The sequence below is a fragment of the Lytechinus variegatus genome, chromosome 10, assembly GCF_018143015.1.
Source record: "Lytechinus variegatus isolate NC3 chromosome 10, Lvar_3.0, whole genome shotgun sequence".
NCBI classification, from domain to species: domain Eukaryota; kingdom Metazoa; phylum Echinodermata; class Echinoidea; order Temnopleuroida; family Toxopneustidae; genus Lytechinus; species Lytechinus variegatus.
Window position 1 is genome coordinate 14269882 of NC_054749.1, and position 18952 is coordinate 14288833.

Genomic DNA, 18952 nt, shown 5'->3' on the forward strand with positions numbered 1-18952 from the left:
GCTCTTTAAAATAAATTATCTCATGTAACAATATTAACTCTATTGGATTAAGTTTCAGATTCCAATTCGTTGAAATCATACATTCACTTTATGCGTAGTACGTTTTTTCGCTCGAGGACTGAGATCATTTTGAAAGTAGTTGTTTTGGCTTTGTTTTTAGCCTTGAATGACCTTGAATAAACATATTTTCGATAACCGTATCGAATAGATTATTCATATTCTCACAATTTCACAATAATCAGTCTTCCTGCTTGAATGAGAAATTCGCATTTAAAAATTAAAGAGACATGTATACGAGTTCAAAGGGTCAACAAAAGAATCAGATGAAGAAACGATTATTTGTTTAAGAAAAATAATTCCCGAACTTTAATTCTGCTTGAAATCGAAATGTCAGATGCCAGGAGTAAAGTTCGCATTACGAGATCAAGATATGTTTGTTATGGTATATTCCGGGGCTATTCGGTATAAGTAGCTACAAGCCATTATTGCTATATTCTGCAGAGGCGTATAATGAGTCGAAAATTCGGAGAGGGCAAAGGCGCAGCGAATAGGCTAGGCGGCAGTGCAGAGGATTATCCTTTCTTCACGGGTGGAGCAGTGCATGGCGTACCGTGGGTCATGGCATGGGGAGGGGGCACCAGCAAAAATTTTGAGTCACCTAGTGAGCGCGCGAAGACCTAATAGAGAGATTTTAAGGACGGTGCTATTAAACGGATATGTTTAAAAAGGGACATTATAATCAATCTTTTGTAATCATGACGTACCTGTCTCGCTAAATAATGCGAGCGCGAAGCGCGAGCTGAAATTTTTTTTTGTAAATTTTGACCCCCAAACAGAAGGATTTTAAGGACATTATTTTAGGAATCCATTAATACACATAGTCATCTCACCATAGTCATTTATTGTGAATAAGCGCTTGCTGATTTCGTTAGAATTATACCTAAACATGCATATAAAGCACTTGTAATCATAATTAACATACCCATCTCACTAATCAAATCTTGCGAGCGCGAAGCCCGAGCTGAAAATTTAGGAAATTCAGACCTGAAGAGGGGCATTTTAAGGCTTGTTTGTAGGAACTCACGAAGACCATGCGTAGTTCACTAACCAAATGATGCGAAGTGCGAGCTGAAAATTTTTGATATTCAGATCAGAAAAATTGACATTTTAAGGACTTATTCTAGGAATTCATGGAAAGCAGACACACTGCGAACGTAAGCACAGACAGGAAATGTTTTACATCACTTTAAGTAGTCATAAAAAAGAAGCATACTATTGTACATAAAACAATAATAACTCGAAGTGCGAGGAAATATATTTGGCAGTTTGGTGTATATTGACTTGAAAATGGGAGGTTATAAACCATTTTAGTACAACAAGATCATATATATCTTGTTAAACAGACAATGTATGCTCCAGGAACAATGAAGACATGGCCGGGCCCTGATAATGAGTAAATTATTTTTCATAAAGTTATGAAAAAATGTTTCTTATGTAATATAACATAACATAATTATGATAACATAACATTATAATGAACAATAATATCTTTTTTCCCACTATACGTTTCTCTTCCTTTCTCCCTCTTTTTCTCCTTTTCCCCTTTTTTATTATTGGTCAGCCGATTGGGGGGGCACGTGCCCCCCATGCCCCCCCCCCGTAGTTACGCCACTGGGTGGGGGACTTTGCACGACTTCCCCCCCCCCCCGAATAATAGACAAATAACAACGAACAAAGATAAACCTCTGCGCCGCCACCCATGCATATGAGGCGAACTTAATAAAGAAATTAAAGAAAGAAGAAAAGAATCGTGAGCCAGCAAAAAAGGAGAAAGAATTCATTTTTTCAATGAAAATATGATTTTGTTTGACATATTCTTTTTTAATCAAACAATATTTCATATTCTTACTTTTCTGGGTTTTTTCTCCTTCCTCTTTCTTTCTCTCTCTCTCTGTTGGTTATGGAGTTTTGAGCACCCCTCTCTCCCCCAGTACGCAATTCGATATTATGCATGACCCCCCCCCCCCCCCCGAGACAATCTTTCATAATTAACTTTTGTCCGTACTTCTAAAATTGGGTTTACTTCGGGTTTACTTTTTTTTTAAAAATCTCTCAAAAACTCTGTTTGTTTCTGTTGTTTTGGCTGGTTGGCGAACGGGAGGGTGCACGAACTCCGGCACAAACTCGACCCGCCAGAACCTCCACACACAAAAAAATGATAAATGAAATTTACTGGCATTTTTGGTCGTTTTTCGAAGGATTTTTTGTCCGAAGGGTTGTTTCCCCATCTCTCCGATATCGAGGGGTCGCATATCGCGCTGCGCATGCGTAACTCAACCATGGCAACGCGAAACTAAAAACGCCATATTGAATCGCCGCTGCGAGATGGTGGATTTTGGCGACGAAGTCGAGCGACGTCGAAGAAAAGTGCCTGGAAATTGAGTGAGAAGAACAAGGCACTTAATGTTAAAGAATTTGATGGTGTTGATTATACATGTAGAAATAAGTGGGTAATTTTGCATGGTATGATACCATTTTCGAGAATTTTTGTTCGAGATTGAGCTGAGCGATGTCGATGTTAATTGATTGATTGACCGAGTTCGTTTGTGCAGCGCAACCGTTTGTAATTGTGTGTGTTACCACAGTGCCATCGGCCAATTGAAATTGAATGAAGAAGAATTCTTGATTGAGTAATTTCTGACTTGAGAACATTCACGATGGCGGATGTTGTGGACCCAAGACTTGACTTTATTTCAGAATACATTCTCAAGAGTTACAAACTGAAGCCAGATAAGTGGGCGAAATGTATAAATGTGGAAGAAAACAAGATTTTAATGCTGGAATTTCTGGAGAAGGCAGACAATCCACAACTGGTTTTCACAGTCAATGCAGCAGGATTGATAACTCCATCTTATGAATTCCCATCTGCTCTCAAAAATATCAAAGCAATCTACTTCATCAAAAAGGGACGTGAACCAGTAGGGAAAGACAATATAAAAACCACTCTTGTGTATGGAGACCTGTCGTACACTCCACTCGAGCAACTGTCTGCTTTGGTAGATGAGGTGAGTAAAAAAAAAGAAGGAATCATTCATTCTTAGTTACAATGACGGTACAGCAGAAGCTAGGCCTACACAAAAATGGCCTGGGTCTTTTTGCACTTCTTAAAGTAGGCCTAGGCTAGAGGTCTAGATCAAAGTCAAAACTAAGCTGTAATTTAAGCAACTCCACCAATTGAACACAATTTGTTTTTCAACCTAACTTATAAAAATGAGTGAAGATGGGGCTTGCTCTTGTTTTTTTTTTCAGCTGCGTTTAAGTTTTCAAACTTTTCCATTTTTAATACAAATTTGACCCCCCCAAAAAAAAAAAAATGAGTATGAGCTTAATTTTCGTTAGGGTCCATTTAAAATAAGATTTTTAGATTTTTTTATTTATTTTATATTTACATATTTACATGGATGGATTGGATAGTTGGGCTTACACTACAGGCTACAATAATAAAATCTCTTGGTACATGTAGATTGAGTTTCAATGTTAATTTTTTTTTTAAATTAGGCGATCTATGAACACATGAGAGACTGCAGTTTTTCTTTTTCTCTCTCTTTTCTTTCTATAGATCTTGGTTCCGTTGCTGGCCAACCCAAGGAATCACGAGCAGTGGCCTGTAGTGGTATCACAGGATGTCCTCCGTCATGTACACAATCTCAAGAGCAGTGTCTATGTTGTAGCTGGCCAAGTCAAGGGCAAGACACTGCTACCCCTCCCAGTAGGCTCAGAGAAAGTGGAAACAGCTGCTGAATCAGAAGAAAAGTAAGGCTTCTGGTTTTGATCCGGTCCTCCCATCATAAAACCTATTTTCAACAACTTGAAAAAAATGATTCCAGACTGAAAACAGATTTTCGATAAAGTATTGAACATATTTTGTTAGATGGCTCTGTTGGGTGTTTTTTTTCTTACAGAATTATCTTCAAGACTTTCAAGACATTGTCTCGATTAATAAGATCAAGGTCCATAATCTATTTACCGGTATTGTTTGTTTAGTTTGTTATTTTTTTTGCTGTTTATTCAATTAATGTATCTTCTGTTTTATTCAATGCTTAACAACTTACTTTTACTTTTGTACCTTGCAAATCTTTATTTTTAAGATACTTATTTAATTGCATTCCTGCATAACATAAAGATGGGCATTCATCCTTCAATACTGTTTTTTTTTACAGGGATGACTCCTATGATCGTAGCCTGGTTCATGCCATTGAGTCAGTGATCATCGACTGGACCCATCAGATCCGAGATGTGCTCAAGAGGGACTCTGCCCAGCCACTCCTTGAGGGGCTGAACCCTGGTCCCATGGTCGAGATCAACTTCTGGAAGGCAAAGTGTGAGAACTTGGACTGCATCTTCCAACAGGTGAGATGATATACATCTCAAACATTTTTCAGGATTTCAAAATTTTAAAAATTAGTAAAATATATGGTTAGTTCCAGCTTGACAACTGCATTGACAATTATTTCACATCACCAAATAAAATACACATCCTATGAATAAATTAGCTACATTACAACAAACCAAGAATCACAAAATAATTTCTGAAACGAATAAGTTTTCAAATATGATAGGAAAGTTCCCCGGGAATATACATTTTTAAATTTCTTTTTTGTTTTTATCCACATCTGATGAATTAATTTCAGAAAATTGTCTGATCATAGTTCACTTTGATTTATAGTGATCCTCAAAGCTACAATGTATACTCACACTTTTTTTTTGGGGGGGGGGGAAGTAAGCATATTTTTTTAATGCTCTGCTTTCATTCTCTCATACCTAGCTTCGAGATCCAAAGGTACGCAAGATGAAGGAATTGCTGGAGAGAACCCAGAGCAGCTATCTGCCGTCTTTCAACAACATTGAAAGAGATGTTGAAGCAGGTAAAATAATCGGCAGACCTTGGGTGGGGGGGGGGGGTCCTGAGAGATGTTTCACAAGATTTGTGTGACTTAGGGGGTGTTGCAAGCAAATATTCTGTTGCAATTTTGAAACTGAAAGATCAACGTTAGCTGCAGCAAATCAGATTAAACTTCTTGTTTCAGTGGTCAGATAGCAATCAATCACTAATTTGCAATTAACTGCAAGACATATGATTGATTTAGGGACCAAAAATAGACTTGCAATTGATCGCAAGTTTCCTGCAACACCCCATTAGAGTCGCACTTAAATTCCATTATGCGCTATTGCGTGTTAATTATATTGCACATTAAATTTTACGTATGCGTCAACATTATGCACGACTCAAAGTCATACTTTTTGCGAAACACCCCCCCCCCCCATTCAGTAATTTAAAAGATGATCAGGGGAACAGCATGTTATCAAAAGTTCATTGAAAGTTTTGAAAGACATTTGAAAATTGTCTGTTTCCAAAGTAATTTGATCGTTCTTCTTGATACATTAAGACTTCATAGGTGTTTTCTTTGGTTTCTACTCCAGCTTTGACAGAGGCCCAGGATATTAACTGCTATCTGAAGCCTCTCATCTACCAGGTCGAAAGCCTGGATGAGTTGGAGTTCCCAGACATGACTCCTCGGCTCGCTCCGATCCTTCATACAGTGTGTCTCATCTGGAGTAATTCAGACTATTACAACACCGCCCCCAGGGTCATTGTTCTCCTTCAGGAGTTGTGCAACCTGCTCATTGACTTGGTAAGATAGGAAATTGCCAATGTGACAAATTATTCGTAGGTAAATTGGAAATTAGGCAAACTGGGAAGTACAATAAAGGAGAATTATCTAAGTTTGTATTCGACCAAGTTAAGTGTAGACCAAATTGTATGTAGATCAAGTAAGTGTGGATCGTGTGATATAAGAACTGCTCGCATAAAAAATATAAACAGGTACATTGACAAAAAGCATTCCAAACAGAAGATGATATATTTATTTTTGACATGATTGTAAATAACCGTATACAGTACATATTTTGGGTGAAAGGCAGAATAAGTCAATTAAATACTCATTTTGAATAAAGTGCAGTGGTGATAAATCCATCCCACCTGAGAAAAGATTGTAAACATTGCATTATTTTCACTGATTTCAGTGTCGCACCTTTCTGGACCCTTCGGAGATCTTCAAGCTGGAACCGGAGGAGTCTCTGGAGAAGGTACGTGGTGCTTTGGCTGTCCTGAAAACTTGGCGGGAACTCTATGACGAACACAGAGCCAAGCTGAAGGATTACTTCAAGGATGGCAGGGAGTTCAAAGGATGGGAGTTTGCCTCGCCTCTTGTCTTCACTCGCATGGATAATTTCACTCGCCGCATTGAGACGATCCAGGTAAGAAAATGGAAGATATATTATTAAAATTGTCATAACTGATTTGAACTGATTGAATGTGACATGGTTGATTGGTTTGCCTTTGATTTACTATGAAAAATGCAAATGAGTGTTTGGTACCGAAAAATCGTGAAATAGCCTTCAAAACGGACATACTGAAGCTTTTTTTACATGCACTCATAGAATGCTAAAGCAAGACAATATATCATAGAACCAAAAGAGACAATGGACACTAAACGGCAAGCTTTGATTGGCCATCAAAGTAAACAATATAGGCTTTGTACCAGCTGTAAATTGAAGCGAAGCAACTGAAATAACACAAGGGTTCTTACGAACTCCTGGTGGCACAGAATCAGATCTGTTAGCTGGACATACGCTGCCTCAAGCATGTGCAAGTGAGTGAAACTCCTTGCTCCCTGTTAAATGTGGGGCTTCCAGCAAAAAGCCGGAAAACATTCATGCAATTTTACTTAGATGAGTGCATGTCAAAAAGCTTCAATATGTCCATTTTAAGGCAATTGTGACAAATGTCAGAGAATTAACATTTGTTGGTGCTGACATCTGTCATGAGGTGATCCCTTGAAATGTACTGGACTTAACTTTCGGATGGTACAACTGGCTTTTGCTTTGAATAGAACAAGATTTTCCTGCAACACACAAAAAAGGTGACACTTCATGTTCAGAGATTTAAAGTAACCCTTGAAAATGCTGCATTTCACTTTGAGCTAGGCATCTAATTTTCACATGTTATGCAAGTGTGGCTCATCCTAACTTACCTAGATATAAACATTTTAAGGATTCCGTGACATTTGCTCTTGTGACAATTGCCCCCATGGGAGCAATAGTCATATTAGGCAAAAATTAAACCCAACCTCAAATCCAATCTTAGCCCTTATCTAAATGTACATGACCATTTATCTGCAGGGAAATTAGCAGAGAAACAATTGTCGCAGGAGCAAATGTTGCGTTACCACTTTATAACCACAACATAAATTGCCTCAATTTTCCAACTGATCCCATTCTGGTTTGTTCATTCTTCAATCTCTTTTTGCACTTGTACAGAGCTTGTTTGAGACCAACGTGGAGTTCAGCAAGTTGGAGAAGACCGAGATGGGGAGTATGAAAGGAAGGATGCTCAGTCAACAGGTGGAGAAGATCCATGAAGAATTCCAGGAGTGTGCTAAGGTCTTTACTGAGAGACCCTATGATGGGCTGGACCCTCTTTGCCAGGTAGGAACGATAATAACCCGCTTTCATGTAGTGCACATTACATCAGGGCCCCAAAGTTATTATTAATGTAACTTTGTTATCCAATTATAACTTAAATTGTAACCCTGGTAACAGGGCTCAACAGCCAATCAGAATCGAGGATTCCATGAAAGTTAACATTAGATGGTAAAATTTGCATATTGTATTCGACAGGGTCTGGAACAATATATCTGAGCGCTTTACATTTACACTCCTTGAGGAGCATTCCAACAAAGTTTCTGAACCCTGCATACTACCTAGGCTTTTGCATCCTACTGGTTCATTTAATACTGGGTTGACAGTGGCAAAGTGTGGATTAAATGTGGTAGTCATTTTATTACCATAATTTCTTAGTTTTCTCCAAACGATAGGGCAAAGATGAATAACGCAAAGTTTAATTTACTAAAATCCCAATCCAACATTCGGCACCTGTGTTTATATGACATTGCACTGCCTTTTTTTTTTTTTACTGCGTAGGAATTCACGGATGACTACGAAGAGTTTGAGAAGAAGGTCTTTGACCTGGACAGGAGGCTTGGATCTATCTTATGTCAAGGATTTGATGATTGTGCTGGTTTAGAGGCTGTATTCAAGGTTAGTACACTTTGGTCTATTTCCTATTTTTTTTGGGGGGTGAGGGGTCTGAATGTACTAACTGAAGGTTTTTTGTCCATTCAAATAGAAAATGTTTTGATGCTTTGTTTATTCACTCAAGCCATGTTGTGTCCCCTTGGAAATGAAAAAGTGGTCAATTATGTATGGGTTTGGTATTGGTATGGTAGGGATATAGAAATGATTGAATTAAATAGGTGTTTGAAATGTATGAAATTCTAGTATTTAATGTTTTCTATCTATTATATTAATTTGAAGCATGTGTTGTCTTCTCGGTAAAAGTGGTAATTAATTGGTTGGGTTGGGATGTAGAAGTATTTGAAAATATTCTTCAAAATCAGAACAATGAAATCTGGAAGATTAATTTAAGATTTTTTGTGGTGATGGTGGTGGTGGTGGTGATGATGATGATGATGGTGATGATAATGATGATGATGAAGAAAATGATTATGATGATGGATGGCATTTGTATTTATCTGCAAGAACCATTCATATCTTATAACATGTATGTACACCCTGTTTCTGGATCTGTTGTAGATGTTGGATTGCTACGGCCCACTCCTCGACAGGCCAGTCATTAGGAACGACTTTGAGTGCAAGTATCCCATCGTCCTGAAGCTCTACGACGAAGAACTTGACCAGTCCAAGGACATCTACGATGAGCACATGAGGGTGGAAGAAAACGAAGGGAACGCCCCCCTCAATAAGAACATGCCCGATGTTGCCGGTCAGCTCAAGTGGTCAGCCCAGCTGCGAGACCGTATCAGCAAGCCTATGGGGAGCTTGAAACACATGGAGCATCCGTGAGTTGATTTCTTTTTTCCCGCGTCTTCTAACATTTAACAAAAATATCTACATATGCCCCATTTATAACTGCTTATCCATAGTGGTTGAGGATTCACTTTTGAATTTAAGTCACTTAACTGTCATCTTGAGGTGATGAACAATCAGTATATTTTATTTGCATTCCACTTTATTCCAATTTGTCGCCATCACACTATCTAAAACAATGTATTTTATTTGCATTCCACTTAATTCCAACATGTCACCATCACACCATTTAAAACATATTTTAGAGTTAGAATTGTGTGTAGTCATTTACATGATTCATGCATCTGTACCACAAAGATATTGAAATCCATAATTATATTTCTGAAGATGACAAGCATGGCATAATCTTAGAATTGATTATCTAAATTATCTACTCATTTCCCTCAAAGGATGGCAAGATGAGAAATTTGCATGCTTTCTCCCAAATTTTCCATAATTCACTACATTCAATGACATTACATGTGATATATCTATTTTGTTGCAAAAGTCTAGCACAAGTACGACTGATCATGAAAAAAATTGTAATTGTAACAATGTTACTAATTCTTTACTGGGAAAAAGGTATGTGTGTTGTGAGAATGATATTTGAAATACATCTTCAGAGGATGAATAATGCAAATAGATTATAATTGAATGCAGGAGACTATCTATAATGAAGGATACTTAAAACCATTAACATTCCTTGAATTGATATTTTACACATGCATGCATTATATAGATATGTTGTGGGAATAAAATGACTTGTCCAAGATTGTATCTCTTTCCTCTCAAGTTTTCAATTCATGCTATACATTAAAAAAAAGCATGCTTACAGGTTTTAAAACCAGTCAACTCATTAAAGTTTTAAATGCATTTCTGTTAAAAAAAAAGAATGTGGGGAAAATAGGCAAGCTAATATGAAATTTTGTGCTAAATATTGCTAGTTGTATCATGATTATACTGATTTCAAATGTGTGATACTGATAGTTTTCATAATTTCAAATTTGCAATGCAAGAACTTAATCTCAGTGATATAATGCTATAAAACAAATATTGACTGCCGTGCTCGTGCAATAGTAGAAATATTGGTCACATTTGGAGTATAGTATTTCACTCGATAACACCTCATGAACCGGAAAGGTAAAAATTAGACATCAGTTTTATATTTCATACTATTGCACTCTCAGGCATTCAATATTTGTATACCATTGCATGTTTGTCTCATTACATAATGCCTAATCTCTGTCTCATTGTGGTACGTTGGTTGTATGCAGGACTGGTGTCAGGAGGTAAATATCTCGCACAGTGTCTTGGAGTTCTTGGTGCTTGCACAATTTTTTTTCACTCACTAACTTGTGTTTTGAAATGTTTATACTAACTAACATCACTTTATCCACCCTTGATGTTCAATTGTTTATTTACTGTTTTGTTTTACATTTACAGGTATTTGGTATTGGTTTTAGTTTTTAATGAAAACATATTGTATGATTGTGAATATTCTTTATTGAATTTATAATTCACTATTCTGTTTTATTTATTGTTGATACATTTACGAAATATTATCAAACAATGTTTTCATTGGATAGTTCTGTTAGTGGTTACATGTTTTAATTGTATCTTCATTATTCAATTTATTCAAATTCACTTTTCAAGTTTAAGTTTTGTTCACATTTAGACACAGCCTTTAAACAAGAATAATTTACATTAAGATCTTTTTTTATTGTCAAGAAACTTTTGATAGCCATTGTAAAATAGGTTAACAGGTTGAACTGTATTAACTTCCATAGAAAATTTTCATACTGTAAAATGTTTTTTATACCTATTATACCCACCCGTTATAGAAATTATAATAAATCAATTTATCGATAAAGCAATTCATAAATAATGTACATAAAGTGTTCGATCAATGAAGAAGAAAGCACTGTAAAATAAAACGCAAGAGAATATACAAGGCCTACATGACATACATGTAGAGCACTCTTCAAGGACTCCAGGATCTCTATGGTCAAAGTAGACACACGAAGAAAATTTCACGAAAGTGATGATTATAGACAAATTACATATGGATGGAAAGGTATTGTCTTTTTATACACAAATATGTCACTAAAAAGTCTTATAGATGTCGTGGAAATGCAAGAAATGAAATTATTAGACACCCTTCTCAGCCCCCCAGACCGACAATCACGCAGCCGAAAACGGTCGAGAATAATGACGTCACACAATCGACGTGCTCATCATCTCTCTGTGCATCATGCACTGAATCACCTTACTGACCTGTTCAATATCTTCCGAATTTACCGTTTTCTTCATGTAATGTGATATTCAATTTCTGTTTTCGACAACTTCAGACCAAATGTGAATCAGAACTGTGTTCCTTTGCCCGTTTTTATTGAATTGTGGACTGTAAAGACCAATTTTGTCCACTGCAGTCGTCATTGTGTTGCTCCACTCCAGTCAGTGAGTGAGTGAGTCGCTGCCCAAATAATATAAGTAGAGAATCTAATCAAGAACTTGAAAATCAAAAGCAGCAATTAAGAAGTAAGATTTAATAAATACAGGACTGAATAGAATCTCACATGAAAATAAAAAGAGAAAAAAGAGCTGATAGGAATGGGGAAGGAACATGATTAAAAAAAAAAAATCCAGAACCAAAAAAAAAAAATCAAAGAGTTTCGAACCAGGATCCCCGCACTCATAAAAAAACTGCGTGCGAACAGATTTGTCCACAGACCATGTCGTTATATGGAATGTGTTCATAACAATATATGAACAAAGTGCGTTCGCTGCTGTTGCCTCGCAGTGCTTCGGCAATCCAACTGCAATTCCAATCATTTCGCGATCATATATTGCCGTGTTTTTTTGTGGTTCCTGAACTTGCTACGTAATTAAATTTCATAATTTTTATTCAGTTGTGAAGACGAATGTCTATGCTTTATATTGATAATAATATCAATGTGGTGCAAGCATGATTTCTAAGTGAAAATATGCTTTGTTTATTCACGTATATTTCTTGAAAACAAATAATTTTTTCTAAGCTAAATATCGGTTACCAAAATATGTTAAATGTGCATTTCATTTTACTGTTCAGAAAATTCAAACTTTTATCTATGTAATAAGACCAATCTTGAGAGGAATAAACTATTCCAAGAGCAAAAAACGCTGATTGGAAAGATCGTCTTCAATGGGCTGCTGTCAGCTCAGCTGCTCACTGCTCGTGGTGTGACGTCACTCAGCTGGAGCTCGCCAGAGGACGGACGAAGGCAGAAATATGCCATGAAAATAAGTCATTTTTAGGGCAGATTTCTGCAAACTCTAATCACTATTTTAAAAGGTGAAGTTATATATCTGATTAGTGATACTTCCCCTTTACAATGATGACCAAAAAAGTCATTATAAAATACTTTTGATTCTTCGGTTGTCTACTTTAAGGCCTACATAGTCTTGTAGATAAGCAGTTTAACTGTCCTGGATTTATTCCATAAAATTTTTTTATGATAATAAAAGGTCACTTATGATAATTGCCTAAAAGAAACTTTGATTTGCTTTGCTCTTTTTGGGGGGCATTTCCATGATTGGATTCATTGCAAAGTTAATTAATAAAATTGAAAGTTAATTAATGAAATTAATAAAGCGTGACTCTAAATCTTTGTGAAACTCCCTCCCCCTCTCCCGTCATATACTTTGATATGGTTATGATTGTTACACTTTCCCACCCTACAAATAATACACCCTTACCCTTTTAGCTTTTCACGTGTTATCCTATTGCAAAGTTTTGTAACAAAACTATCATTTTATTTATAAAAAAACATACAGTATGTAGCTGGAGAAGTACTACACGGCACTCTGCACACAATATCACTAAAAATCTTCATTATAATAATCTTATGTACGATAGCCCAAACTCATCTCAAACTTATGAGTTACTAGTTTAGCTTTTGCACACCTTATGTCAGATTGATACACCTATATTGATTAAATAAGATTCCCCTATGGATTGACAAGACTTTGAGGAAAAATGAAAAGAAATGTCTGAGTGTGTTTTGAGTGTATTTTGAAGGTGAAAGAGTAGGCTAGTACGTGTATTTTGTGGAAAGAGCAATATTGATTCTCGCTCTAATTGCTACGTTGTTTTAAAGTTCAGCCATTTATTGCACCACTGATTAATAATAATAGTAATAATGGTGTATTCATATTAATAGTAATAATGGAGGCTATTTACATGTATATAACGCACAGGATACCTTTCGGTGCTAATGTCGCTTCTAGACAAATAAACCATGCAAACATGCATTGCATTTGCCTTGATGTGATAATTGCAGTCTGGAGTTCTTAAATAAATTGTAATTTGCCTGTTACATACAGTTTCTTTTCAGTTAACTAGTTAATTAGGCACCATATAAAATTGTTGATTTCTCTCTTCCACAGGATTTTGCAGTCAGAAGATGCTACAATTGTTTTCCAAAAGTATGAGGAAATGATTAGTCTCCTTAACAAGTAAGTGTACCCCTTGACAGGGGTGGGCTTAATTACACTCTTCAGTCACAATTACAATTGCAATTACGTACTTGAAGAAATGTTCAATTACAAGTACTTTTCAATTAAATTACATTCTTTTCAATTACAATCCAATTACTTTCTATAAGTCATGAATCAGATCAATTTATATCTTGTAAGTAGCGCCATCCATTTTGTGCACTTCTTTATAGAAATAATCTCTCCTCTTTCCTCCCTATCATGGGAAGGGATACAGTTTCATGCAAGAGAGCACTATATAGCTAAGGGAAAAGAGAAATAAGCTATCCAGATTAAATTGAACAATAAATTAAGTAATGAAGAAATGTAATTGAATGTAATTAAAAGTAATTGACAGTAATTTATGTCAATTACAATTACTTTCCCTTTAAAAATTTCAATTACAAATTACGATTACAAATACTCAAACTTTTTAGTCAATGACGTAATTGATCAATTACTTTGTAATTGAACCCAACCCTGCCCCTTGAATCATGTATGTCCTTTGAATATCACTTCAATGTCCCTTGTATGTGCTTTGAATGTCCCTTGTTTGTCTCGGAACCTAAAACATATTCCATGAGCAAAACGATAGACAAATCAAATAGCATGATATATTAAATGTTGATTTCTATTTTGTAATTTAACGTAAATAGTATTTGTTGGCAATGAAATGCAGATAAGAAATTATGTAATCATTCAGGTAAAAAATTGAGATGATAATACCTATTAGAGACATGTCAACTGATAAGAGAAAATAATCAGATTAAGTCAAATTTTTGTTATAAAAGAACAAAATGAATATTCTTAGCTGAAATTCATCCAAGACAATTGCCTTAGGGACCCTCTTTACTGACCTCAGTGCCCCTCTTGTTTACAGATAATCTTGTATTTTATAGAGTTTCACTCCATTGATGCTGTAATAAAGGAAAGTGCCCTAAAGAAAAGAAGCTTGCACCAAATATTAGAATTTGATGCCTGCCCCTAAATTTCTCCAGAGATTATTATGGATCCTAACTTAAAATGGCCTCTGAATATCTAATCATATTTTAATGTCTACCATATTGAAAGGGTATTTACTGAATACCCTTTACCAAAAGGGCACTCCTAAAATTGGAACTTTTCCTAGTGTACTCATAAAAGTAATAAGGTTGATTCTGCATAGTCCATGGTTTTGTGCCATGGTATACTTGAAACATCTTTTGAGTATGGGCTGTGTCACACCAGGGGCCCGTCTTACAAAGAGTTGCTATTGATCCGATCACAACAACTATGGAAAGCCAGCAAAGTCAACATATAAATTGCATTTTTGATCAAAAATTTTTCTGGATATGAATGTTTATCCATAAAGTCATTGATTTCTTGACAATTTGGTGTGATTTCCTTTGTTTACAAAGGATGTTTTGCAAATTTCCTGTAGAAAAAATATGACAATGGTGGATTTCCATAGAGTTGCGATTGATTGGATCAATCGTAACTCTTTGTAAGACGGGGGCCCAGGTAAAACAAATCCTTTCATGTAATACCTATATCATTTTGTGTTGTGACAGGTATGAGCAAAAGGTGTATGAGAACTGGACAAAGGGAGTGGATGAAGTGTGTCAGACCAACCTAGACCAGTCGCTGATAACAAGGGATGAATCCACCAAACTCATCAAGATCAACTTTGACCCCAAGGTATGTATGTCTTCTTATTATGTTATCTTGGTTAAAACATTAAAAATTGGACCAATTATTGAACATGTGAAATTCTCCAAATGATTGTATGTTAATTACAGTGTAATATGTCTGTAAACCTTTCGGTAGCTGTGTGAAAAGTGCTTCATAAATGTAGATTATTCTTTTTTGTTTTTATTGTATTATCAGTACGACTGTTCATGAAAGACAGTAAAATGACCTTTTTGTCATTGATGTGACATTAATATGTTAAAAGAGAAAACCCAGGGTAGATTTCCTAATTGCATTACATGATCACATTTTCAAATGTCATTATTGACTATACCAACCTACTTTAATGATTATCTTGTAGTTGGTGGCTGTTCTGCGTGAGGTCAAGTACCTCCAGATTCGTGGTGAGGAAACCATTCCTGGGAGTGCAGCTTCAATCTATGAGAAGCACGAAACCCTGCGCAAGTATGTGGCCAACCTGGACCTGACCCAGGCCTGGTACAACAAGGTCCGAAACACTGTCCTTGAGGTAGAGTTCCCTCTCATCGAGGGCCAGCTGGCTGACCTTGACACGAGGCTGAAGCAGGCCGAAGAACAGCTGAACTGGACCTCCGACTCGGTCTGGGAGTATATCCAGGAGACTAGGGATCAGGTCCATGACCTTGAGAAGCGGGTGCAGCAGACCAAGGACAACGTAGATCGCATCAAGAAGATCATGGCTGAATGGACCAAGCAGCCACTGTTTGAGCGCAAGGAACTGAAGAAGGAAAGTCTTCTGGCTTTGGATGATCGGCAGGACAGGTTGAAGAAGAGATATGCAGAGATTACAGTTGCCGGAGAGAAGATCCATTCCCTCATAAAGGTAAACTCCTCTTCCTCACATATTATGTATCATTTCTTGGAGATCCATTTACTCATAGAGGTAAACTTCTCATCGGCTGATTATTATTAGTGTCACTTCTTGGATATCCATTGAGGTAAAATTCTCCTCTAATTATCATCGGTATCATTCTTCATGTTTCATCTTGAATACTAAACTCGGTTCGCTGAATCTGCTTTCTACAAGTTAATTTTACTTTCCAACTTAACACTTTTCTGTTGATTTCATTATTTCTTTGCTGTAGCAATTCTAGCTTCATCTATGGGATCTTCTAAGTTTGAATTGCCACCATTTCTTTTTCTTCGCAGGAAAATCTTGGTCTGTTCAAAGCGGAAGCAGGCAGTGACATCTGGAAGGCATACGTTGACTACGTGGATGACATGGTGATCGATGGCTTCTTCAACTGCATCCATTGCACCCTTACTTACCTCCTTGAGAACACCGACCCGAGGCACTGTGCTGCTCCACTCTTTGAGGCTCGTCTTGAACTGCAGGTAGGGAGTCCAATCCAATGTCCCAGTGATATCTAATCTATTGGCAGGAATGCCAGTCTTCAGTCTGTTGCCTAATATTAAGCCCTGTCAAATTCTCTTTTCACACTTTTGCAGGATTTGTGTTGTATAGTTTACACAGAGTTTTGACATGATTTGGCTTCTTTTCAGGCCCAGTGAGTAAAAGTGACTAGCATCCCTGTATTGCATCTCAGGAAAAAATTGTTTCTGGTACATAATTACTAATTACTACCACATGGAATGTTATTACCTGATTGTATTATGGGTCACCTACTTATTCTTGAAATATGCAAGATATGCCTGGGTCATGAGACACAATTTTTTTGAAAATTTGAAGAAATTTTTAATTGAACAATGAATCCCAAGTTCAGGGAAGAATAAGGATTAATCTGGAGATTTTTGAGTAAGAAAAGTGAGAAAATAAGAAAACTGAAGTGTTGAAATGAAGTTTGTAATGTTTAAAAGAAATGTTTGATACATGGTGTTGGATATACCTCAGTCGCAACTCATATTGATGAAATGCTCGAATTCAAATTAGCAATGTTTCATTACAAGATTAAAGTCAGTTAAGGTCAATGCTTTTAGATGGTAATTCCTGATTTCTTTCGTCTTATCATGTTTGTAGGTTCCAGACATGATCTTCAACCCATCCTTAGACTATGGTGTGGCTGATGGCTTCTACGATCTGGTTGAGATGCTGATAAGCGATACCTACAAGATGGCTTCTCTGGTCAGTAGGCTAGCTGAACACAACGGTCAAGAACATTACCAGGTAATCTTGCCATTTCTTCCCCTGCATTGGCAATCTTTTTTTTAATAGAATAAGCATTGCATGTATGAAAAATAGGCAAAAATTATCGCTTTTATACCTTTAAAATGTGTTCCATGTCCTGCATTTCAAATAATTTTGAATGTTACCCTTATTATCTTTTAGAATGTTCAGAGGTAATAAATGGTTCACATAAAGAAACTTTAGAATCTATTTCAGGTTTTGGAGTCATTTTATTGTGGCAAGAAAACTTGAGTAAGATGAATTAAGATGATTACATTTGACTGACATTAACACTATTGTTGACAGGCTGGTCTTAAAAGTATGAACGATTGGTTTGAGCATCACAATGACCTCATAATCTGAGTCCATTCTAGCGCAACCAAGCACTGGCTCAAATCCAAGCGATGAACCTTTTTTTTTTGGTTGGGGTGGGGGGAGGTGGACTATTGTTTCACCCCCCCCCTCCCCTTGAATAGTATGACATGGATTTACGCCCATGTTACCAAGGCTCAGGTTGATAAAGAATAAGATTAAATAACAATAAGAGGAATTATATTGATGTTTGAGTCATAGATTTTTTTTTTCTTGACAGGCCGATCTTGAGGGTATGGATGATCTGTCAGAGCTTCGCAATGACCTGATGGATCGGGTCCAGACCATCATGACCAAGGCCCAGGAGTACCGCAACTCTTTTGACAACTACGCCTACCTCTATGTGGACGACCGCAAGGAGTTCATGCGTCAGTTCCTGCTCTACAACCACGTCCTAACCACGGAAGAGATTGAAGCTCACGCTGAAGATGGGGTCCCAGAATGCCCGCCAACTTTGGATCAGTTCAAGGAACAGGTCAGGAAATGATTCAGTAGTTCATATTTCTTTCTACCTAAGGATACTAATTCAACTTTTTAATATTTCTGTTATTCCTTATTTGGGTTAGGTGAGGAATAATGATATTGTTTGAAATATTTTGATTGTATGCAATACTGTTTTTATGCTAATATTACGAATGAATTGTTGTCGATTGCAATTAAACTTCAATTTATCAGTGATCTTTGCGAATCCGTTTCAATTGTCAGTGTGATTCAAACTTTCAGAGGTAATTATTAGGTTTTGTTCCAATATGATTGTCATGCCAATGATAGTTAAAACAAGAAGATACCACCTTTATTACAAATCTATTGCTTCCATTTAATGGCATTTTTCCAAGAAATCAAGTCATCAAAATTATGAAATGCTGCCCTCATGACAATTAGAGATGTAGGCTTAGTCAATATAATAGCCATTTTATATTTGCTTTCTGAATTATTCTGAGTCCCTCAAGCAATAATTCCTTTACTTTTCATGCACTAGGTGGATACGTATGAGAAGATCTACAGTGAAGCAGATGAGATTGATCCAGAGCAGGTGTTTGATGCATGGTTCCGCGTCGATTCCAAACCTTTCAAAGCGGCGCTTCTTAACATCATCAAGAAATGGAGTTTCATGTTCAAGCAGCATCTCATTGACCATGTCACCAACAGGTAGGAAGGGGATTTTTATAAGGCAATTATATTCCAGTTTCTGAAGTTGCCATTGACTTAATGCAGGGACTTCAGTTTCTAGGTCAAGAACATGCCAGT

General features: G+C 36.7%; 1 protein-coding gene across 1 annotated transcript in view; it reads left to right on the forward strand.

Annotated features, from left to right (window-relative positions):
- Positions 1–2338: 2338 nt before the first annotated feature.
- LOC121422823 (dynein beta chain, ciliary) overlaps positions 2339–18952 on the forward strand; it is a 60439-nt gene continuing 43825 nt past the window's right edge. Inside the window, exons 1-17 of the mRNA XM_041618034.1 lie at positions 2339–3065; positions 3620–3813; positions 4221–4410; positions 4826–4925; positions 5482–5693; positions 6085–6318; positions 7381–7548; positions 8044–8160; positions 8716–8981; positions 10263–10277; positions 13414–13482; positions 15051–15177; positions 15530–16030; positions 16357–16542; positions 17186–17332; positions 17925–18179; positions 18684–18853. Of these exons, the coding sequence (XP_041473968.1) occupies positions 2718–3065; positions 3620–3813; positions 4221–4410; positions 4826–4925; positions 5482–5693; positions 6085–6318; positions 7381–7548; positions 8044–8160; positions 8716–8981; positions 10263–10277; positions 13414–13482; positions 15051–15177; positions 15530–16030; positions 16357–16542; positions 17186–17332; positions 17925–18179; positions 18684–18853 (3299 nt within the window). The 5' untranslated portion in view covers positions 2339–2717. The remainder of the gene's footprint in view (positions 3066–3619; positions 3814–4220; positions 4411–4825; positions 4926–5481; positions 5694–6084; positions 6319–7380; positions 7549–8043; positions 8161–8715; positions 8982–10262; positions 10278–13413; positions 13483–15050; positions 15178–15529; positions 16031–16356; positions 16543–17185; positions 17333–17924; positions 18180–18683; positions 18854–18952) is intronic.